Here is a 25667-nt window from a genome sequence, read left to right on the forward strand (position 1 = left end):
TATGTTCATTCCATATTATTTTCTTTTTTTTTTTTTTGCAAAATTTGAATTTTATGTTTGGTTTAGGTTTTTTTTTTCTCCTTTTTTTGTAAAATAAAAAAAAGTTTAGTCGAGTTAAGTATCAAAGACACATTAGGTTAGAGAAGATTTCAAGACTTAAACGATACTGATAAATGCATTTTTATATATGTTATTGATAAATTCGATCATCAAATATTTATCGGATTTGAGCTTAATTATTATTAAATGAAATTCCATATATGAAATTTGGTTGGATTTGTCCTTCTACCACTATAGAAATCATAATAAATTCTCTATTCTTTTTTGATAAACTATATGTGCCAATTTAGGTAGGTTTCAAAATTAAAATGGTTATTATATATTTATGTTTATTTAATTATTAATTATTGTTTGTTATATGATTGATATTTTAATAATTGTTTTTTTACAAGATATTTTAATAATTGTTGGAAAGTAAAATTATTGATTAATTAATATCCTGGTTTGTTTATGGGCAAAACTTATCTAAAGCACTGTTAGGTATTGCTCTCTATTAAAAAAAATAGAGTAAATTGTATTTATTTTCCCTGCAATATGCTTAATTACACAACTTTTCAACCTGCAATGGAAAAATATGCATTTTTATTCTTTTTATGCACAATATATTAGATAAAATTACATTTTCCTCCTCCTCGTGTCTTATGTTAAAATCTATATTTTCTTCCTATTTAAACTAAATGAGGATTTTGTTAAAAATAAAAAACTTAATGTTAAGATAATTAGAGTTTCTAACCTTCCTCTAATTATAAACACTTTTTGTGAAGATCATACATGTGTGGTATCATATGGTAACTTTTTACCATCTATTTATTTATTTAGAAAAACACTTTGATTCGCCTAAAAATAAAGAAAAAATTCGGTTTTAAAAAAGGAAATTTTTTTAATAGGTATATTAAATGTCGATCGGGTTATGTAACCAAAAAAAAAATGTCAATCGGGTTAGGTTGATATACCTCTCCTCCAATCATATGAATGAAAACATCCATTTTGCACTTTATAGGTCATTTTTTTTCTTTTTTTTAATATGTCGACAAAGTTGTGAATACCGCCTTAAATTCACACACAAGTGCGAGTCTATGACTACGTTACGTTAGTCGTTTCTCATGATATTAATTATTATACAAACAAATTTATTTTAAAATATATATATATATAATATAATATAATGGCATGTGTGAGATTCATTCATACCATCGATTTAAACAAAAAAGTTTATTTTCCATCAAAAGAAATAAAAACGTATAAGTTTCACCGACATTTTGGTCAAAATAAAAGTTTCTTTGACATTATTATTAGGTAGGTATGGTGAGGTATATTTTTCATTCCACTTTAAATTAATCGTTCGCTGGAGAAACAACCCCGTTAGTCAATAGTGTTTGTATTAATAAAGTTCGTAAAACATTCTTAGTTTTCTTGACCAAAAAAAAAAAGTTCGTAAAATATTATTTGTCAGGTATTGCTTTTTTGATAGATTTTTTTGTGATAAAAATTTGTATATTGTGTTTTTTATTCTTATTATTTTGTTATTAATATTCACATGTATTGTTTCAAAAATGCTTTTTTTCTTACAAGATTATCACGTTTGTTAATAAGCAAAGAACATAACATAGGTTGATTTTTATATATATAGAAAGAGCATAGGTTGGTTTTTTTTAGCCAAAAAAAAACTACTAAAAGAAATCAATCCATATCTTCATCAATACAATGGGCAATGGGACATTTATAGCAAAAATTGAAAAACAAAGCAAAGCAATTCTTTGAGCAAAAAGCAATGTTAATTTCTTACTTCAGCGTGATACTTAATTAAGGTTTTATTATAGTAGATAGAAACCTTTTAACCAACAATATCACTATTTTTAAACAAGGCATTTGTTCCTTTTCTTGCAATACAATGATGAGTTGATAATTAATTTGAGTATTGGAATGAATGATTATGATGGAGACCATGATGTATATACAATATAGTAACATACTTAATGATATATACATGGTGAGTAATGACATATGAAAGAGGTGCAAGGTTTTAATATATAGTTGAAATGAAAAGGTCAGCATTGCGCGTAATGAGCTGGGTTCATGTCGTCCAATCAACATCAACATCACGGATTCGTGATTAGGAGATTAGTTTCAATTTCACAAGATCGATCATTTACTTTTTTTCATTGTCAGACAATATCATTTACTAGTTGAGTATATAGAAAAACTAAAGTCTATCTTGGAGGAGATTTTTGGAGGGTTTTAGAAGGGATATATGACTCTGATTTTGAAATATTAAGATTAAGATAAGATTAGCAGATGTTACGGTGTACGGATGTATATGAGAAAAATATGTATGTGTGGATTTGACTGGAGTTTCGTCACATGTGGGATTAGAGGTCGTGGTTTTTACGGTAGGACTGACAGTCTTAAAAACTGCGTCAAACAAATGTTAGCATATATTTTCACCTATGCATTTCGACAGGTAAGATGGTGGCCAAAACTACAATTTTCTCTAAATCCAAGTCTGGAGTTGTTGATTTTGACAGAATTAGGAAAGCTTTCGAGAAGAAGAGTTTTCGACAAATCACTTGATTTTCAACCAAGTTCAAGTCTTCTCTGAAGAAGCAAGTTTAAAGGTCGAGACACGTGGAAAACATGCTAAAGTTGTCGAAAAGATATAGTTTCTAGTCCTTAATTTGTTAGTTATCTTCTCTTATGTCTATATATAGTAGTTTTTCATAGGAAAAATGGGTCACAAATCATTATCAAAAGTTCTTACACTCGAATTATCCAAGCACACATAGAGAAAATAGTCAGAATGTATGTAACATGATTTGATGTACCATTTTCATTTCAATGCACTGCAATTGCTTTTTCTTTAAGATTGCCTTTAAAATCTTAAGTTTTACTTGTTTCATGTTATTGATTTTTGTCGAAAAGACAATTATCTTCATCTCAAAACAGTTTTTTTTTCATCTTATTCATAAGCAAATTCATGAATATGATAAACATTCATACATTTTTTGGAAAATCGTTGCACAATACTCCCTCCGGTCACTAATATAAGCAAAATTTAACTTTTTAGATATATTGAATAATTAATGTATCTAGCCTATAATAAAGACTAGATACATTAATTATTCAATGTATCTAAAAAGTGAAATTTTGCTTATAATAGTTACCGGAGGGAGTATGTGTAACACCCCGTTTTCCCAACATAAAAATTTCTTAATAAAATCAGAGTAATCCATCGTAACAGAAATGACACATTTCATAAAAATCATAAATGAATAAATAATAATTTATCCTTCAAAAATTCAATCAACAAAGTACTTAATATCTTGCAGCGGAATTATTCAACATCCAAAAATGGTCTTTGGCACATAAGGCCTCATCATAAAAGTCTCATAAATAGTCTAAAACATTGTAATCAGTTCAATCCAACAACTTCATTAAAAATCTCATAAAACAATACGTAAGGAATAGAAAACAATGTCCAAACTCCCATCCCGTTACGTATTAGAGCACCTAAAGACACACTTGTGAGGAGTCCACTCACGACCGCAACTAATCTTGGTTACCTGCAAGTTACCTATACGAAGAGCAACATTTTCAAGCAGAAGGGGTGAGATTTCTCAAACAATAATATTAAGTATATAAATCATAAATTACATTTAACAATATAAACATCTTATAATTTAACAATTATAATCAAATACATAGACATCATCGTTTCATCTTGGCAATATATATCATCATATAGCAGTCACAATCATCGTCACATATCATCATATAGCAGTCACAATCATCGTCACATATCATCATACTAAAAGGCATCACAAAGTAATTCGTTAAAACATCACAACTTAACAACTTGACTTGACAATGCATCTAGACTCGACTATGCAACTCTTAACGTCTTAAACCATCTTTGATCATCATGAAATGCAAATGCATGTGGTACCAATCTAGGGCATAAGCCCTCATCGTCGTTGAGCATAAATATACTCCTAGGGCATAAGCCCTCATCGTCGTTGAACAAAAGCTCCTAGGGCATAAGCCCTCGTCGTCGTTGAGCAAAAGGTCCAGGGCATAAGCCCTCATCTTTAAATGAGTATGCATGGACTCAACATCTTACGTCTTAGAAACTTCATGAACATCTTACAACTCTTTGACTTAGACCGACATTTACATCTTAAATAAGATCAACGACAACATATGCAGCACTTATAAAGTCATTTCATATCAGCATCACAACATAACAGTATCAAATGATAATAATAGCATCTTAAGCATCACATCAACATAAGCATCATAAATAACACATATAGTGCATATATAACAATCGCACATCACTAATATTCTTAGTCATCTTATAACAACTTCACAGATCATCATTAATATTATATTCAAACATCAACAATTCATCATATAACATCGTATTCAAACATCAACAATTCATCATATATCATCGTATTCAAGTATCAACAATTCATCATGCATCTTTGTAAGAACATAAATAATCATGCACAACATATTTTCATGTCAAACCAAGGCTACTGGAAAGATATCACAATTATCAACAACTTTCATGTTTACAACAAAGATCAATTCAAAACAGAAACATATGAACAAAACGCAAAAATATGAAACAGAGAATGTTGTCACTGTGCAATTTCGCTAAGACCTCCTTGTAGTATTTTCATCATAACTCAAAGACCAAACATCATTTTCACGTCAGACCAAAGCCACTGAAAAGCTAAAAAAATTATCTAAAACTTTCATGTTTACACCTAAGGCCAATTCTATACCGATCAATACAAGTTTTCATTTTAAATTCGGAAAAGTTGTGTTGAAAGTCCATAAAAATTCACTGTGACCTATGTGCAGTAATTTGACCATAACTCAAGTTCTATAAATCCTTTTGAAGTCAAACCAACGACATTAGAAAGCTAACATCCATACCTACAACTTTCGTGTTTACACCTAAAGCCAATTCAAAACTGAAATGTGTGAAAAAGATGCAAAAACATGAAACAGAGAATGCTGTCAGAGATAGCTCTCGGGAAAACTCTATTTTTCATCCCAAAATCCCAATTTTGAATCCCCTAAGCCCAAATTTGGTCCCAAAGTTTGTTTAAACGTTTCTAAACATGAAAAGACACCCAAATCCATATAAAACTTGAACTAAAACACCCTTTCAACAAAAATCACCATTTGACCCATTTTTCATGAAAACCTTCAAGAACAACATAAATTCACTTCAACCTCTATGATTATGATTACCCCTGGATTATGTAAGGTCTGTACACAATTTCTACATCAATCTAACAACTTCTCATCATCTAATCATCAATTCTCTCTCGGAACCCTAATTCGCAAATTCTCACAAACTAATCCTAGAACATGTTAATTGCAAATTCAGAATTACAGACTTAATATTACCGAATGATAGTCTCACCCTTACCTTAGAATTATCGATTGGCAACCCTTCTCTTGGTTCTTCTCTCCTCTTGTTCTCTTCTCTCTAAACCTTGTTTTCTCCAAATCCTTTTTTTTTTTGCATATGTTAGTCTTTCAACCTAATATCTCCTCTATTTATAATACTAACTTCTCTTCTTAAATCTAATTAGGCTCAATAACTCTCTTCTTTCTATTCTAACCACCAAATCTACTTACTCTAATAATTCTCATATTCTAATAAATAATAGAATAAAGCCACTTAATAAAATATCAACACCTCACATATTTAAAATAAATCACATAAATACTTGACCAAAAAAAAAATCACATAAATAGACTCTAACTTAATAAAAATAATTAAATATCAAAGTGGGCGTTACAGTATGTCTTAGGATTTCTAGTTTGATCCTGCAAGTAATAATTTAAAACGAGTGAATCATCAATTTCGTCCTTGAATTTGTACGAATCGGCCAAATTCGTTCCCCAATTACGCGAAATATCAAATTAGTCCATGAATTTGTTAGACGTCCATCAAAATGGTCCCTCCGTCCAAATGTTTCGTTTTCGCTGTTGATTTGTTGGCCTACATGATGTGCTGTCTTGTACACATGTCAACAAGGAAGCCACGTGTACAAGGACCAATTTGATGGAAATGAAAAAAAAATCAGTTTTAACTTTTCAATATAATTTTTCCCGTTTTTTCAATTTTACCCCTCTATTTACCCATACCTTTCATCCTCACATTTCTCCTTCCTGCTAAAACCTCCACCTCTCCAAAATCATCATCATCTTCGGCGATCAACATTGGATTTTTGAAGGAAGAATTTGACTGTGGTTAAGGTAACGTTGTTCCTCTTCTTTTTCTTTTTCTCTGTTCGTCTTCACCCATTTTTTTGTCCGCTTTTTTTTTCTTCAGTTTTTATCATTTTGTTTTCAACTTTAAACTTCATTTGATGCTTGTTTTGTTGTTTGTTTTTGAGACGGTTGTTTAGATTATTCATTTTAGGGTTTTCAGTTTAAGACTTCAAAATTTGATTTTTTTCTGGTTGGTTACTAAAATTGATGAACATTAACTTGGTAATGAAGGAAATTACTAGTTGATTAAAACAATTTCTGAAAAGGGTTTACATTTTGATGTTGTTTTGTTTGTGATTAAGACTAATGTTGCTAAAATCCGTTGGATGGAAGACAATATCACGCTAATCCTGCATCACAGTGATGGTTTAGAGCGAGATGAGCATCGAAGGCTACAATATGTTCGTGGGGAATTATGTGTTTGGGAAAAAATGGATGTTGATGACTTATGTTTGTGGGGCATTGAGAAGATGGTGAAACACAACAGATGCTACTTCAAGGTATCTAAATTATGGTACTTGAAGTTGTATGAAGGTGTTGCAAATGATCGCAATATTTGCTTGAATCCATTGACAACTGACAAACATGTTTTGGAATGGATTTAACAGTTGGTGCCACTGAAGGAAATCAATAGGACAATGTTGGTGCTACTCAAGGAACTGAAGAAGATAATGTTATTCTACTGAAGTAGAGAATGTGAATCAAGAAACACAGTCTAAAGAAGACTTACAATGACACTCAATGTGAAAGGTGTGGATTGATTAGTCATAACTCAAGAAGTTGTGTAAAGCAAGGTTTTGATAGGAGACCAAAATACTAGATTGATATTGAGCCATAAGAAGAAAACGTTGAAAATGTAGAAAATGTTGTTGCTGAAAATGTTGGAAATATTGTGCAGGGAAATGCAGAAAATATTGGAAATGTTGTGCCAGAAAATGCAGAGAGTGCTGTAAATGTTGTTGCAAATGCTCAAAATGCTGACAATGTTGTTGCAAACGAAGTTGTACCTGGACAGGTATAACACTTAAATTTAAGGATCGATTTGCTAGTAAATGTAATAATTTAAGGACTGATTTGATTGAATATGTTATAATTTAGCGACTGATTTGATTGAAAATGTAATTGCAGGGTGTTACTACAAGGAGGTATGGCATTAGAGGACCAATTATTTCAAATGAGAGGCCTAAGCAAACACCAGTGAGGGGTCTTGCATCAGCACATCCAACTGCTCCTAGCGTTATTAGAGTACCATATTCAAGTTATGGTCCATCCGGTTCGACACAACCTAAATTCATGGAGTTTATCTCAACCCCCAGATTTCTAAAGAAGTGATGCTTGATGGAAACGTATTTAAAATATGCATTTGGAAATGTAATATTTAGACTTGTTTGAATTAAGCCCCATAGTTGGGTTTCTTTTTGCCTATGTAATATTTAAGACTTATGACTTGTTAATGCCCCATAGTTGGGTTGCTTTTGCCCATGTAATATTTGAGACTTATGACTTATTACTTTTTCCTATGTAATATTTCAGGATCAAATTGTGTCTTCTGACTTTTTTACTTTGTTTTGCACATATATGCTTCAAGGATCAAATTGACATCTGATTAAATAATTGAAGTACTTATTTGATGGGTGTTTAAAATAATGTAGGGATCGATTTAATAGTTAGTCAAATAATTAGGGTTTGAAGTTTTTTGAATCGGGGAAGAACATTACCACTAATTATTGGAAGAAATTTTGAGGATTTTGGAGTGTAGATTACAGATTGTAAAATTAGGGTTCCAATTTTATATATTTTAGGAAGAAATAGCCATTGGGGAAGAAAGAGCCAAACATTTTCTGCAAATCAATCAATTTAGTCCTTGGAAATTTGGTCACTATCGGCCAAATTAGTCCTTGCTTGTGTGGCATCTGACATGGAGACCCACGTGAGAGGTTAACAACCACGTCAGCACTGTTAACACCCAAATTGGACGGGGGACTAAATTGATTGACATATGTCAAATTCAAGGACTAATTTGATATTTCGAATAATTGGGGGACGATTTTGGCTGATCCTTGCAAATTCAAGGATGAAGTTGATGATTCACTCAATTTAAAACTGGTCTTATTGTTTACCAAAAACATCGGTAAACATCAAAATGGCCAAACATGAGAAAATATGTTCTGACAATCAACATCTTTTTATACCATTTGCATTTGACATTTTTTACTTCCTAACACCAAAGGTCTTTGACCTTCTACATAGAGTTCAAATGGTCATGCATAACAATGTCATGTCTCATAGGTCCATGAATGTTGTATTTATGAGGAATGATTTTGTCATCAAGAAGGCCCAATGACGCAGTTTGTTGTTTGTCTGCTTTCTATTCATGTGTAATTAATTTTTGATATATATAATTAATAAAAGTTCAATTGTTGGAAGGCAAAAAAAACTTATAGGAGCTACAATCTTAAAGATCTTGTCATATTAAGGACCACAAGATAAAAGATTATATGCTTAATTGCATATTTGATCCCTTATGTTTATTTTAGTTTTTAGGTTGGTCCCTTATGTTTTAAAAGTTTCAAGTTGGTCCCTTACATTTTAAAAGTTTCAAGTTGGTCCAAAACGTTACTCACATTGAAATAAGTTAGTCTATTCCACGACATGATATTGAGTTTGATAAAACAAAAAAAAATTAAAAAAATGTTTTAAAACTGATTTTTTAAGTAAGTTAAGTTCCATCACCCATATTGTCAACCCGAATCTTTGAACTTTAAGTGATTGAAGGGACTAACTTATTTCAAAACGTATAGGACCAACTTGAAAACTAAAATGAACATAAGCCAACAAACATGCAAAAACATGCAATTAAGCCAAGATACTTTAAGTGATTGAAGGGACTAACTTATTTCAAAACGTATAGGACCAACTTGAAAACTAAAATGAACATAAGGGATCAAACATGCAAAAACATGCAATTAAGCCAAGATTATATATACCAAAATGAACATAAGGGATCAAACATGCAAAAACATGCAATTAAGCCAAGATTATATATTTTTGTGGTGGTCGGGATTCGAACCCCGAATTTTTGTGGTGATCGGGATTCAAACCCCGAACCTTACATATATTATGTATTGTCCTTGCCAACTGATCTAAGCTCACGAGGACGATTATATAATATTTCAATCACACTTAAATGATTTTAAAAAACATTTTATATTATATGTGATCTCAAAGAGAAAGGTAAGTTTTTCTCTCCCTTTCAAAACTCTCATCCAAGCATGCCATGAAAACATTTTATAGTATATGTTATTAATTTTTAAAAGGAATGATATTTTGACAACCAATTTTAAACAACTTTGGGTGACAACCTTTTTCCTCCCTTCTTATTGGACAATAACAATAGAGGGAGAAAAAGGAAGAGAGATAATAAAAGTACAATAAGAGTATGATAGAGAGAATTATCACCAAAGTTGTTAAAAATAGTTGTCAAAATATCATTTCTCAATTTTTAAATGGTTTTAACATATGTCTCATTTTTGTTACCTATAACTACGTCACACATTAGCTTCAACAACTATTGGAGGAAGCGGTCCATCGATAACAACACCGGTCACTGATCCATCTGCTCAATCGAGACCTCTTGTTGTGATTGATAATTCTCTGGTAATTTCTTGTCCTTCCCTAATTTATGAGTAATTACTAGTAGTTGATATTTAATATTTATTAGTTGATATCATATCATCTATGTCATGTTATCATCATTAGTTCGATATTCTCTAAAAAAAAAAATCATTAGTTCGATATTATATCATCTATGTCATGTTATCATTCTATTTTATTTTCTCATTATAGTTGTAATTGTTATTTCGAGTTTTTTTAGAGTCATTGCTAAGATATGATTTAGTGACTCTCATTGATTGATTGCTTTTTTGACGAACTTGACTTTAGAATCAAATAGACGACAATTTTTTGAATTTAAAATCGAATGTACAGTTGAACCAATTTTGAAACTGAAGGTCACTCTATGAGTATGCAATTAGAGACACATCTCATATTCACAGAGTCACTTGCAGTTCCAAATTTAGTACATTTGCATATTCAGTTTCATATTAAAAAATCAAGGCTTTCAAAAAAAAAAAAAAACAGTCAAGTGGACCTCCTTCAAAAAAAAAAAGTCAAGTGGACCCAAAATTTTGATCAAGTAGGACACATCATTTAAATTTAAAAAACTGTAAAATAAAATAATAAATTTCTTTTTTGTTGTTTCTCTAGATCATGTTCAACCATTTTTTCAAGCGGTTCCATTACCAAGATATGCAGCTGAAAGTGCACCTCAATTAAATTTAAATGATGTGCCCTATTTTCATTGGTTGAGACTAAATATGAGGTGTTACGTAAGAGACCATGTAAGAATTTCTCTTCAAATTTATAGACTTTTTTCGATCAAGCCCTATGTCCGCGGGGCTTAATTGTGCTTTGTTTTTTTGGAAGACATATGGGTTGATAGAGATAGAAGAGGGATGAAGTTACTAAATTTTTTACTTGCTTGCATTCTTGTTGAAGATTATAACTCTATTTGGTAAATAAAGAGGAGTACATGCAAGTGAAGACAAGTGCTGCAGTGAGAGCTCAAAATGGATAAAAGAAAAAACAACTATTAAAGAGAAGTTGGGATGATGCTGAAGATTATCGAGACAAATGAAGTAGTATTTTTAGATTTTATGATGAGATTAATAATATGAAATTAATTAACTCAGGGACCTATTTACATATTGCAAATCTCATCATATAGATTAATATGAACTGACTTGAATTTTCATATTAAGGTTGTCTTTGGACACTCTATAGTTTATCTAAAAAACAACTTTAATATACTTAAATTCCAGGGACCTATTTACAAATTGCAAATTAGTTTAGGGACATATTCATATAGTAGGAATGATACGTTAATATTGACTAACTGTCGACTAACAAAAAAGTTTAACAAAAACACTGAACTCATAATTTTTTTTTTGGGTACAACTTAACTCATAAATATTAAATAGTTAAAGGATCTGATTACACCGTTTTTTTTAATTTAAAGACCTATTTATTTTTTTATATTAGTTTAAGGATATATAAACTAATTAAACCTTAAAAAAGTTCATTCTACAAAAATAAGTTGTAAAACTTTTAATATTTACTTATTGCAAGGTTTCACAGCCAAAAGGATTGCAAACTCAGTTCTGTTTTTCTTGGAATGATGACATGTTTTGCTCGTTTTGAAGTGGTAATTCATGGTCGATGGATAGTACCATACACTGCTTGGGTGAGTCTATAGATAGAGTTTGGATGGTGATCACAAGGTTGTTAAAAAAAATTATGATTGTAAAACATTTCTTGCGGTTATGAAGGAATTAATGTCGTGATTAAGGCCACAGAAGCAAACATGATTAACAAGAGTTAGGACAGTACTTTTGTCAAAAAAAAAAAAAAAAGAGTTAGGACAGTGCTCTTCCTTTTTTTAACCCTCCGGTTCTTACAAGAGAAGATTTTAGTAATTCGGAGTTTGGTCTAAAGTCTAATCAATAATTGTTTCATTCAAAAATTAAACCCGAGTTCTTTCGATCGATTTATCCTTTGATGAAGTTCATTAACCACTTAAACACAACTACTTGGTTAATGTTCATGCTTCTTTAGATTAAAAAAAGAGGGTTAAATATATATTTGTTCCCTGCAAATATAACATTTTATGTTTTTAGTCTTTATAAAAATAAAAAAAAATTGTCCTCATGAATATATCTCATTTTCTTGTGGTCATTGTTGTTTTGTTTTAATCCCTGTCAATTTCATATAAATTGGTTCTTGTAACAATGATTTTTTTTCCCTTTATCTCACTCATATTGAAAGAACTAACATTAAATATTCCACCTTTTTCTTTTTTGAAATCTCTGTATTCCGTCTTAAAAATCGACTAATCTGAGGGGTCGAATCACAACGTCCATTTCAGGACTCCATTTAAAGCCAGCACAAAATTTAATATGGATTAATCCACCAAAATTAGTATCGAAAAAATCAAATCAGACTTTAAGATGAGCGCACTCAAAAGTTTAAAGCCAACAAAAATATAAGTGTGATCCTTATAAAAAAAAATATAATTGTATTCAATATAATTAAATTTTGCAGGACTAGAATATAACAATAAGGACTAGAATTACTTCGATGACGAACAATACGCATATCAAAAACATTTATATGTTGTTCATCTCTATTCAATCTCTCATCTTGTAATATCAATATGCATATCAACAGTCTCTCTTTGCGTAATATGATTTGAAAAATAATACTCGATGACATTATAAAAAAACGTATAAATATTGAGTAATTTTTTTGTTCTAAAACGACTTCTGTAATATAGAATCAAGAGTGTATTATAAGTACAGTTCAATTGACAGCTTCATGAACTGTCAATAAAATGGAGAGTGTAACCGCTTCATGAATTTCAGAAGGATTAAAGTTTGAATTTCAGATTCTCCACTTCTTCGCATTTATAGTGTGAGTCTAATTGTTAAATTACTTAAAATACAATAAAATGGAGAGTGTATATTAATTTGGAGATTATCATTGCATCATGGAATGAACCAATGCTTGTTTTATCTTAATATTTCTGTATTATTAGTTAATTAATTATTATAAACTTATGCAAGGATAAGCTTATGTACTTAAAAAGCATAGAATAATAAGTTGTTTTAAAATAATTTAAACATTATAAAAATAGAAATTACCAGATGTTCTACTCCCATATCTAATATTCCATTGAGTCAAAAAAAGAATCTAATATTCCATTAACTAATTTTATAAAAAGTGGTTTGTATAATAAACATATACCGGCAATGTTAAATAAAATAGTTTAAATGTATTTGGAAGATACAATGGCATATTAACACTTTTTTTTGGGTACAAGACACGTGTTTTCTTTTCCTATTATTAAATAGTTAATATATAATGTGAACTTCCTTTGCATATAGTTGCATTGTCCACACATATTTGAACAATTATTTCAAATATAAATATGATCAAATTTTCTAGATCAAGTTCATATTTTACATGCTTTGACCACGCTCAAACCAATGCAGAATTAGGAGTGAGGATCATAGATGCTAGCAATGAATCAAATATATATTTTCATTGAGAAAGTTTGCCTCCTACAGAGATCTTCCTCCAGATTATATATGTTTGGAATCCAAACTTTTGGGATATCATTGGAAGCTGGAAGCCAGCCATATAAATATCATAAACTCATGAACTTATCAAATTTAACTAGTTATCAATTAAGTCCATCTAGCTAGCATATTTTGATATTCTGATTTGCATTCTCATGGCACACACATATACACGTATTACATAAGATGAGTACTCCGCATTACATGCTAGCTTTACTTGATAACACTATTTTAAAAAGAGCACTGCTATATGTAGCGACCAACTTGACTCGCAAACACCACGAACTCATACGAGTCAGAGTTGTAGAAAAATTATTAATAAAAATATTAGTATGTGTTTCATGAAAAACACACTCAGGTAGCCAATAAAACTAGTTCGCTATATCAAGCATTTTCCTTTTAAAAATTGTACCGAAACAAACAATTCATTTGGTTGAACCTTGAATTGACCTTTACCACAGTTCGGTTATTTTGGTGGTTTGATTGAAGTTTCATCTCATTTTAAAGGGTTTAAAATAGTTAAATCATGACTCAAACGTTTCGCCGATTAAATGTTTGATTTGAATTTTAAAATATTGTTTGATATATGAAAATGGATCGCCAATCAATTATACAAGATTAAACCATTTTAGAATTTTGGGTTTGGACGAGTCAAGATGTGATCTATAATATACTTCCTAGCAGTAAGGAGGATCACAAATATAAAATACAAATATATTTTGCAATAGATCTACTATAAATTATGATGTTATTTTAAAATTTAAATTTGAATCTAACACAACCTCAAAAGCTAAACCGCGAGACGAGAGTTACCCCAAGTTGAGCATCTCGGATGCAAGAAAGTTAAGAACACTTTGCTTCAATAAGATAAAAAGTTTAGATAAACTTATGCACCAAAAAAGTTACACATACGGACTATGTAGCATCAATACTTTAGATTAAAAGTAAGTCCGATGTCTACATCGAAACGACACTGAGATATGCACATTCAATTTTTCTTCATTTTTAAAAATTATTGTTGTTAACGTTTTAAAAACTGTATCGTGTGAGGGCATATGTCAAGAACATTGCAAGAACATGGTCTATTGAAGCTACCGTTCTTACATGTTACTCTTAACATAAAAAAAACCCTTTATTATATTTAAGAACTATAGTAAGAACATGTGTTTTGGACATACCCTAAACACCACTATCTCATCTATATCATTAGTGATTAAGGTGAATCTCCAAGAGACCAATTATAAAACAACCAAAGTGAAAGTAAATCCAAACACAATCCATATCCACCAACATAATCAAGATTCATCAAAGGATAGCTAGTTAAAAAAATGGTGCAATATCTTTGGCATAACAATAATTACTACTACTACTACTATATGCTAGTTGCCAAGATATTAAACTCAAGATATGTCATGCATTAACAAACTATGATAAATTAAACAGCTGGCCTCATATGGTTTAATAATTTGGAAGTAACAAAGAAAGATGTTGTTGTTGGGAGTTAACAAAGGTAGAATCCAACAAAAACTCCAATCCACCTAAGAGTTGAGGTAAGGTTGCCGGGTTCCTGTTCCCATGGCTTTGTCTGGATTACAGCAGTGTTCCCTCTTTTCATGTTCACCTTTGCCACTTTTCTAATTAACCTTCCTCGTTTTGCCACACAACTTAGTCTTTTATTACATTGGTAACACAAGTAATCTATTACTTTATTGCAACAACTACTCCCACGTTCATTCCCCCTCACTCACTTCCTTCAAATTTAAACCCTCTAAAGCCTGCAAATCCCTCACTTTTCGAGCTTGCCCACGTTCACTTCCATTTTACTCCATTTTCTCAGTCAACTTTTATGTATAAATGGATTTTCTAAAGTTGCGTAATCGTGCGGTCGATGAATGTCGGCCGCTAGATTCAGATCAAACGATTTACGTTTTTTAAAGTTTAAGAATGGATATTATTATTAATTAAAATGACATTAATGATTATTTTACAATCGTTTCATATGAGATTAAACTCATTTGTTAAGGTTATAAGGTCAAACTCTTATACCTTAATGTTGATCCGACACCTCATGGACAAACAATTTACATTTTAGTTATATCAAATCAAATTTAAAATAGAGGAGTCATTGTTCTCTTTTAACTATCAATTTTTCTATTGCGTGAAATTCATGTGGATCCCCGTATTAAAAATGATCTCACATAAAATATGAGACCTACGTGAATGTTTGAAATAATAGCGTTAGAGTTAGTGTTGCTAACACTGTTTTTTAAAATATAACTTAAAATCAAATCTGTCAGATCTTCATTCAACGGTCAAGATTGCAACTGATCAACATGTCGACTAAAGAGAATTCATCTCCCTTTGGGACTTGGGTTTGGTGTTTGCTTATTTATATCTATCTATAAATATGTATTTTAACTCCCACGTACTTCCTCAGGCTGTGTGTAGCAAGCCTTTTTTTTAGGGGTTTCCTCTTTGATAAACAACAAAAGCTCTAGCTACCAATATACTTTAAACTACCATAGAAATAACCATGGCAGACTTTCAAAACTTGAAGTACAAGCAAGGAGAAAAGGTTCCTACAAAGAAAAAAAGGAATGGAATTAGTAGCAAGTGTGCTTCTTTGGTTAAGGAGCAACGTGCTCGTCTCTACATCGTTCGTCGTTGTGCAACCATGCTTCTTTGTTGGTACATTCAAGGAGAAGACTAGCAACATACTCTCTAACAAACTCCTCGGATTTCACCTCCTTTTGGTCTTCCTTTATAGCTATAAATAACACGCGGAGAAGACTATAGCTAGCAACACACTCTTTGACACTTTCTTTCCGACCCTTTCTCTTCGTATAACCTAAAGATCACACTTCGCAATCTCTCTTCCCAAAAGATGAAACCTTGAAGCTACTTAATATGCATAAGCTACCAGCCCAGTTGGATTATGAGGACTCTTCATTTCCATTATGTTTTTTTCTTCCCTTTTTTACCCTTTGAAAAAACTCAAATGGTTTTTCATGTGGAAATTGGAGAGTTTTCTGGATTTTCTACAACATGGGCAGGCATGATCACTACATATATGAAGCTGGCAAGGAACTAATTAACTGAAAGTTTTTTCATCTGATATATATATATGATGGTGGAATAATTGTTTGTAATTTTGGAATGTTAGTCCTTCACATGGACACTACTTTTCTGCATATCTTCTTGTATAACCACCTTTTTCCTCTATATCAAGACCCTTTTTGTATTATATCTATTGTTTTTTTCTTTGACATTATGACTAAAAGAACTAGGATTTGGTCCCAAAGCAAATTTGAAAAATACAAAAGAGAATAAACTCATATCATATGTTGCATGTTGTAGAAGACATATTGTAAAATCACTAATCAGTGATTGTTATTCATGAAGTTGGTCGTTATGAGAAGGATTAAATGTGTTTTTCTTGAAAATCGACAAATTTTGAATGTGTTCCTTATAAAAAAAATATCATTATGATCCATTTAAAATCGTTACAGTTAGTAACTTAGTACTCATCTTGTTAATGAAAAGAATCACTCTTAGCATTCCACTTAGCAATTAGCATACAATACACAGATAATTTTGTTTTCAAGGATATACACTAGTAATTAGATTAAACATGTTTTATTAAGAGATTTAGCTTCCTAGTAAATCTAGAGTACCAGCACAAACTTAGGTTATTTAGACTTATTATGAGACTAATTTATTATATTTGAGTGCTTAGCAACAATTATGATTCTTTGTCGATTCTTAAAAATGAGTTATAACGGGATTGAACTGCAGTTCTTTTCAACAAACTCAGCCTGTTGAGTCACACTCATTTGATTCATGTTGTGATTCCTTTAATATATGAATTACTCAAAATTTATCCTAATTGTTAATGAACATTAATTAAATGGTGATTAAATCCATTTCAATATCCCATTTGGCACACATTGATGCACACATCATTGCATTGCACTTATATGGAGTAATTTCCTTACATCTCATGATCCTCACTCACAAGTAATTTTGTCGTTATAGTAGTACTTATTTGCCTTATATCTTGTCTCCTCTATGCCCCCTCAAGCTGTTCCCAAACAACTTGCACCCCTTTATTGCATGGATGTCTTGTGGATGCAATGTAACCAGTAAAAGAACTCTCACAAATCGGTTTTTTAAGTGGGGTTTGGATCCTCTCCACCAACCATTTCTCTACTCTCTATCTCTCTCATTAGTTCTTCTCTCACTTCCATATTTTTTTCTCTATACCATTTGATGGAGAGGAACCATTGCATTTAAAGGAGGATTGACCAGCACTTATAAATAAATACATTCTCATGTCTTATCTCATCTAATATGAGACTCTTAACAAAAATAACAATAAGTTATTTGAACGCTCAATTTAGTGTTATGGTGAAAGTATGACCTTAGAGTTACTACAATGCTTTGATTAAAATTAGACTATCATAACACGCTTGTGATAGCGTTACTTAAATCCAATAATCGAAGACTACAACTCATAATCCGAATATGATCTAAAAGAATGTATCACGTGATCTTTTACATGGTCAAACCGCTGAAGACCCGAGAGACGCCACTATTTCCCTACACGATGTCGATAGGGGAAGAGGTTACCTCACTGCCCCTATAAACAGGTCCACTACTCAAAGTTGGAAGCCAAACTATTCATTAACCCTAAACACCTAATCACGACACATTGCTGACAAGGTCTAACCCCAGTGCTACTTCAAGAACAAAAACATACTGAAATAGGAAATTTTGATTAAAAAGATTGAAGATAAAGATATTGATTTGACAACATTATTTGAAAGGTTGACATGACAACACAAATGTTTTGGCTCTTCTTAACTATTCCAGATTTCCATTATATGGTCTGGCCTTGCAAAGGTAGACATGTATATCTTGATCCATGTTCTCTGTCATCCCAATTTTGCAACACAAGATCTCAGAGAACAGACAACCAAGTGTGAGATGAGTTAGTGGTTGCATCCATAATAATCCAGTCATGCAGGTGTCATATAAAAATTAGGTTTCAAGTCCCTATAATGCTTATTGAACATTTTCAAAATGGCCCACATGAGTCATTCACTGAGAGGTCAGTGTTAAAAATCATTGCCATTATAATCAGTCTTTTACTTTATGTGTAAGAAAATGAGAATCTTAGCTCAGCAATTAGAGTTACAATCATGTGATTGGAAGTCACAAGTTCAACTCCTCAAATTAACTCCTACTTTGTTTATGAAGATTTGTACATAAAACAAATTAAAAACAGAAAGCAGATTGAAAACAATTTGACAATTTTGTAATTAAATATAAAAGATAAACATTTTGCAGAAGTCCAGCTTAAACATTTTGGAAGCTTAAATTCAATGTACGCAACCATGGAAATGATAAAGGATTTTATATGAAGATAACTAGTGCACGATATATCCATATAAATTTGTTATGACGGAAGTTTTGGAAGAGAGAAAGTTGTCTACTTTCAAGAATAGAACATGCTTATTGTGGTTTTATAACACACATTTTAGCCGTAATACACAATAATACTTGTAATTTGTAAATGTAATGTATGCATCCTATGTTGATTCTTATAACATTATATTACAATGGATAACGAATATAGTAGCGATGGAGAACAAGACCCTGGTAAAAAAAAAAATGAGACGAGGCATCGAAAATTATATTATGTAATTTACCAATTAAACATACAGAAGCATGAACAGTGGTTTATTAGATCATGTTGATAGAACTTACCTACTTGTACTATCTAATTGGTTCTACTACAACTCTTTGTTACAACAAAATATTGGTAAAATCTGAATGATATAACTCATGTATGAATCTTGTCTCTACTTGTCGATCCAATCCTTGAATAGCAACATCATGTAAAGAGGGACATTGACAGCTGCAATCACAGTCAGCATTCGAAGTGTGCGTAGTAATCTTTGGATTATAATTGTTGTTTTTGATTTGCCTGTTCTGGGAGGTATTTTTGCTAGAGGATCAAGCCCGATGGTTGAAGCCATATCCATATTCACAGAGAAATCTGCTTCTTGACCAGTATTTTTTCTAGCAGTTGGCCGCAATACAACATTACCCCTGGCAGCAGATAAAAAAAAACACAGGAAGATGCTTAAGTTTTGTCTCTAATATTTAACAGATTTGGTCGCTGTTTGGGTAAACAGCTTAACTAAGCACTTATCTTATAAGTGCTTATGAATTAAGTTAATTTCTATAACAAAAGAAAAAATAAAGTTAATTGTTTTCCATATAAGTTATAAGCTATTTTCGTAAGCCATTATGGAGACTTATGAAAATAAGCTGAAAATAGTTGACGGACATGTCATAAGTTGTTTCCATATGCTCTCCCATACAGCCTCACAAGTCACAAGCTCTAATCCTAGTAGATAAGTTCAAATCAGCCAATCCAGACAAGTTCATGATGTTAGTTTCAGTTTCATGATGAACTAAGAAATCACAGTTATCTAGGATTGAACTTCCAAATATGTTTTCCATGTACTTTGTAATAGCACGGAATATGAAAACCAAAGTTTACCTTTCTCCTAAGCTTCTTTCATTTGAATTTACAGTGGATGACTTCAAGGGTTTCTTTATAAGATGCATCGAGCCTTCTGCATCCCACATCATCTCATATTCATAGTTGGCATCCTCATCCTTCTCTTTTGTTTCATTTTTAGATACAATAGAAGCTAAAAGTTGTTTGAAATGGCCCACCAAATTCCAACACTGATGCCAGAAACTTGTGTTACTTGTTGGCCAGAGTAAGAGGGCTAGGAGGGTAAAAACAAATTGCACAATATACCTGCAAATTGCAGCAAATCATAAGAGCCAATTTAATGAAAATGCACGGTTCATGTAAAACAGTTTTACACGGACATCCAGTGAGAACTACTGATATTTCCATGTAGGTCCTCATTGTAACCGCAATTTAAAAATAACAGAAAAATATTGAAGTCTCAATGGACCGCATCAGTGTAAAACTAGTTTACACTGACAGTGCATGTCCCGTTTTCTCTTATAGAAAATCTCAGGAGAAAATTATATTAAAATTCATAATCAGAATTTAGAACCATACCACATATAAATGTGAAATTGCTTTGGAAGATAACATAGATGTGTCAACAAAGGCTCTTCTGGAATGGAAGCATTTGGAAGAGTTGAGTTAACAACTGATAGCAGCATGAAAGAAGGATACAAGTTTCCTTGTTGCCAGCTTATAGTACCTAGAGTGTGCTGCACGCTACTGTCAGTTAAAATGTTCAAACACACAACTACACGCCCAGATGAGAAAATTACGTTCTTACCTCCTTTATAGGCCCGGATTTAGATTGATGAGTGATGGTGCATTGATCATGATCATGGCCAGATAAAATAAGCTTCTGCCAAAATCAAAAGTTCTAAAAATGAAAACATAAACTAAATGGCACACTATACACAAAACATAAATTGTTTGCAAATTAATCATAGATTATTATTTTTATTTCTCCGTCGACAGTGATGCACAAAAGTCTAAAGAGATGGTAGATGACTCACAGGTTTGATAGTATCTAGTAAAGACTTCGATGACTTCTCAAAAACATAATTCTGATATCTGAATGGACAAAAAAAGTCAACAAATCTATAAATGAGCCACTTATGAAAGCCCATGCAAATTCCATGCCATAAGATGAGTAACTTACGTAATATCGTTAGTCTTATCATGCCAAGCGTGATGTATCCTCTAAAAATTAAAGAAAGAGAGAGTAATTAGTAGTTTCAAGAACAGCAACTGGCAGGTCAGAAAAAATAAGATTTCAGACAAAACCCACGGCATAACAGTATTCTGAGGGATATAGCTCTACGAAATACAACATGCTTACTACAGATTCACTTCATGAAACTGAAATAAACTTTACCTGATTGATAATCGGGGAAGTACGATCAGGGCCACAGTAAGTATCATCCGGTCGATATAAAGGAATGTGCGTTAATAAGACTCTTGGACGAACTACATCATCTAGTAAAGTACAAAAAACTTGTGGATTATTACAGGACACGTGATCAAACTAAACAATGAATTAGATGTACAGGCCAGTTTATACCTACAGAGATATTCTTTACAAACTCCCAAGTTTGAGAAGTCAGATGCTTTTGTGGGTGTCCTGTAGAAAATATAATGAATTCAGTAGTTTCAACTTCTTAAAAAATCTTCAAGCAATGACTTTGACTTTTATAAATACATACTAACTACAACATGATTGAAATTTATAATATTTCAGTTATATAAATTATGTTTGTTATTTAAGTAGTGAAAGTCTGATTGCTTGTTTAATAAAGAAATTTTTGTTAAAGAAAGAAACAATCCATAATGAAACATGATAGCTCAAATCTACAAGGAAAACCCCAGTTTACCATCAAGAGTTTGTGAATCGACAGCAATAAAATCAACTTTTCCAACTGCAAATTTGTAGTTTCTAATCCCAAATGTTTCCTCGTAGCGCCTGATAACCTACGTGGATGCAATGCAATGATAAAAATGTTATGAGAAAAGAAGACACGAAAGAAAGTACACAGTTAAATAAAGTAGGAACAAAATATTTTCCTCGCATTTTATAAATTACAGATTTGGGAATTATGCAAAATGGAACTGAATAAAACTTGAGTATACTTTGATAAACTTAATATGTGATGTAAACCTTGCTTTATGTGAATCACAATTAATAAGACAAGTGTCTGAAATACTGCGGTGCGAAATGTCACTTTATACGAGTTGTCAAAAACAATCAGCAGGCAAATTTCAAAAATTCTACATGACATTCACAACCAACACAAGATGATGGCCTTTCATACTTACAACCAAAATCTACCATGTCACATTTCTATTAATCTTTAGAAAATATCAATAGTACATCAATGTCAAGGCGATTAGTCTATAAGTCTATACAAAATCCCATACACCGGCAATCTGCAGATATCAATAATGAGTCCAAATTTAAAATCAACTTAAACATCAAAAGTAGAGCAATAACATGTTGAATACCTTCGGCATTGCATAATGAAGACTTTCATAACCAATATCATGGTTTCCGGGAATATAGTAAACTGGCTTGTCTGTGTATTTTCCTTGTGCATTCAAACCAAATATACGTTTTAAGCGATTCAATGACTCCTTCCATCTGTCGATCCAAAAAATCATAAAAGAATTTCATATAAGGAAATTCGAGTGAACATGTTGTAGATACAACCAAAGGAAACAATATTTTCACCATAGATGAGCCAAACAACTGTGTTTGAAATTTATCAGGGGCCACCCTTTACGCTTTAGCATAGAAACATTTAAAAGATGTTGACAATAGAAATCTAAGCTTTATTTTACTGCTGTCAATATGTAAATTAATGATTAAATAGTCAATTTAAACGAGGGATTAAGGGAGGGGGAAAAAAGGGTTTGAGATTTTACATTAAGCATCAAACAAGTTACGAAAATATTTGGTATTACAAAGAGGATATATATGTATTTATGGTTTTGTCATGCATTTGGTATGAACATAATTGTTAAGTCTTTGACCAGATAATCATGTCTATAAATTTTCAGTGCAATTCTTTGTGGTGCTCGTATGATAATAGTTTCTTAAGAAGGCTTCTTTGTAAAACATGCATAGCCCCTGGAAATATCCATCCATTCACTTTTGACCTTATTGTAAAAAATAATCCTTGGAAACAAATAAATAAAAATAGACATCGAGCTCGTAAGGAGGCACTTAAAGGACTTACTCGGTTTCTGTTGGCTGATCTCATGACATAAGCACTTATATAAATATTAAATTTCCTTTTATGTCCATAAGCTGTTTTTACCTTATTTCACTAGGCTTCTCATAATAGCTCATGGATAAGTGCTTAACTAAGTTCCCTAGAATAGCATACTAAATAAAAACATACCTAAATTGCTTACAAAGTGCACCCTCAAGAAGTCACCACTTACCATCTATGTTGGTTCATAAACGAAATGTTTATACTAAATTCCAAAAACATAATAGACAACAAGACAAAACATCAAAACTTGCATAAAGCCAAATCACAAATAGATATTTGTTTTCATGACTTACTCTTCATCTGATAAATAAGGACCTCCGTCGAAGTAATCGCCTAAAAACAATATGACATCAGGCTTGAAAGGCAGGATCGATGAAAAGAATGATCTTTGCATGTTTAAATCAGTGTAGAATTTCACAATCTCCAGTGCAAGAGATTTCTCTGGAAGATGGAGAGAAGTTTTATCCATGAGCTGTTATGTTAAAAAAACACATCAATATATTAGATTCACATCCACGGAAACATACATTAATAGACTCGCATAAACAAGTATATGCAATGCAAATAAATTTGCCATTAATATACAAGATTAATTTTGACGCAATGTCAATGTAAAAACATTTTACATCGTCAACCAATCACAAATCATCATTTTTGTACGACTTAGTTAGATATGATATTTTTAATGATTCTACATTTATGATTGATTGACAATATAAAAAATATGTACACTGTCACTATATATTAATTAAATTAAGAGTGAAGACTCGTTTTGGTTCATCACAATTTTCTAACGGCCCAATTCACTCCGAGACAAAACTAAAACACAAATTAGTACATGCCATTTTAATATCGGCGACTAATTAGTCCCTGATTGAAATGAGTCTTCAATCTTAAATTAAATCCTTGATATCAATTAAATCCTTAACATTTATGGTAATAAGTAATTATGCATATATGACATAATCATAAAAGCAGAAAAGCTCACCTGTGGATCTGCAATAATAGCAACTTTTACATAATCAGTTTGGTGATTCACACTGTTTGTTTGAACCTGCTGCTAGCAGAAAATAAGGTAAGTCAGCTAAGTATTTTACTAAATTCACAATACAAACAAAACTCTTCAATTTTCCACAAAACTCCATAAACTAATTTCCAACAAAATAAAAAACATAATAGATCCAACACATCACATTGGCAGCTCAATATTATCCAAAATTTCATAAATTACAAAATTAAAAATAATTTTTTTAGAGTGACCCAGAATTGAAAAAAGTGAAAAGATGAAGACTTTAAGGTTATACCATTAAATGAGGCCATGAACAAGTGAAGAGAGGTGGAAGCCAGTAAGAGAACATTTCACCATAGAGAAGGGTTAGTGCCCATATGAGACATAGCAATAAAGTCAACTCTTGTTGCTTCATCACTGATCCTCAATGAATTCAAAGCAAGGTTTGAATCTTTGAAGAGTTTAATGTTACACTCTTCCAAATTAGGAAATCTGGTTTCTTGGTCTTTTCTTTTGTTTCGGATTTTTTTATTTTAAACTTTACTTTAAACTATTATTACGCTAGTTAGGTAGGTTTAGTTAAGGTGAGATGTAAGTATCCAAATTATAAAATAGTTTATAATCGATTTTCGTGAGATTAGTTGAGATAAATACATTGCATAATATGTGTAAAGGTCGAGGTTCGAATTCAATACACTTCACTTCTTCAAATTTAATATGTACGAGTTTTAGTCAATAGACTATTTGACAAAAAAATAGTTTATAATTGTGTACTATGTCATAGTCCTACGATGCAAATAAATAGTTTATAATTTTTTTCTTATAAAGACTAATATAATAGTAAATAAATATACTAAAAGACTCTTATGATAATATTATCATAGTATTTTAACATCAAGCACAATTTTAACTAACAAAATGCATAATCATATATTATTTTGGAATTTTGATATATTGAGAACTGTTGTGATTATTCATTTAACAAACGAAAATAATGATTTACCAAAAGTGATAAATCTAGATAATATCGAAAATTGGTCTATTTTGTATGAACATGGATTTTTTTTTTGTTCCATGAGAAAAAGAAAAAAGAAAGGAAAAAAAGAAGAAAAAAGACTAAGTCGTTAAAAAGGAGACGTCTAAAGCATCGTCTAATAAAGCATGTGATAAACACGAAAGAGACTCATCAAATATAATAAGATGGTTTAAATTATTAGTCCAAATTTAATAAGGATATGTTTGTATATGAATTTATTCATTACTTATCTTATCTTTAC

At 31.4% G+C, this 25667-nt stretch overlaps 1 protein-coding gene across 3 annotated transcripts; it reads right to left on the minus strand.

The window, feature by feature from the left end:
• Positions 1–19239: 19239 nt before the first annotated feature.
• Positions 19240–24876, minus strand: LOC146897374 (Calcineurin-like metallo-phosphoesterase superfamily protein). 3 transcript variants are annotated; one of them, XM_085731748.1, is made up of 13 exons: positions 24686–24876; positions 24370–24435; positions 23675–23853; positions 22609–22744; positions 21981–22077; positions 21671–21730; positions 21485–21585; positions 21269–21309; positions 21123–21180; positions 20894–20968; positions 20665–20822; positions 20125–20391; positions 19240–19667 (listed from the first exon to the last, which is right to left on the minus strand). In XM_085731748.1, the coding sequence occupies exons 1-13, from the start codon at positions 24803–24805 to the stop codon at positions 19418–19420; spliced, it is 1608 nt and encodes a 535-aa protein (XP_085587874.1). In that variant the 5' UTR covers positions 24806–24876; the 3' UTR covers positions 19240–19417. The 3 variants fall into 3 exon arrangements, with proteins under 3 accessions (XP_085587874.1, XP_085587873.1, XP_085587872.1); XM_085731747.1 differs by having other exon boundaries at positions 24370–24438; XM_085731746.1 differs by having other exon boundaries at positions 24370–24441.
• Between the last annotated feature and the right edge of the window lie 791 nt (positions 24877–25667).

Source organism: Medicago sativa, chromosome 8 (assembly GCF_051527215.1).
Source record: "Medicago sativa cultivar Bolivia chromosome 8, Bolivia_mono, whole genome shotgun sequence".
NCBI classification, from domain to species: Eukaryota; Viridiplantae; Streptophyta; class Magnoliopsida; order Fabales; family Fabaceae; genus Medicago; species Medicago sativa.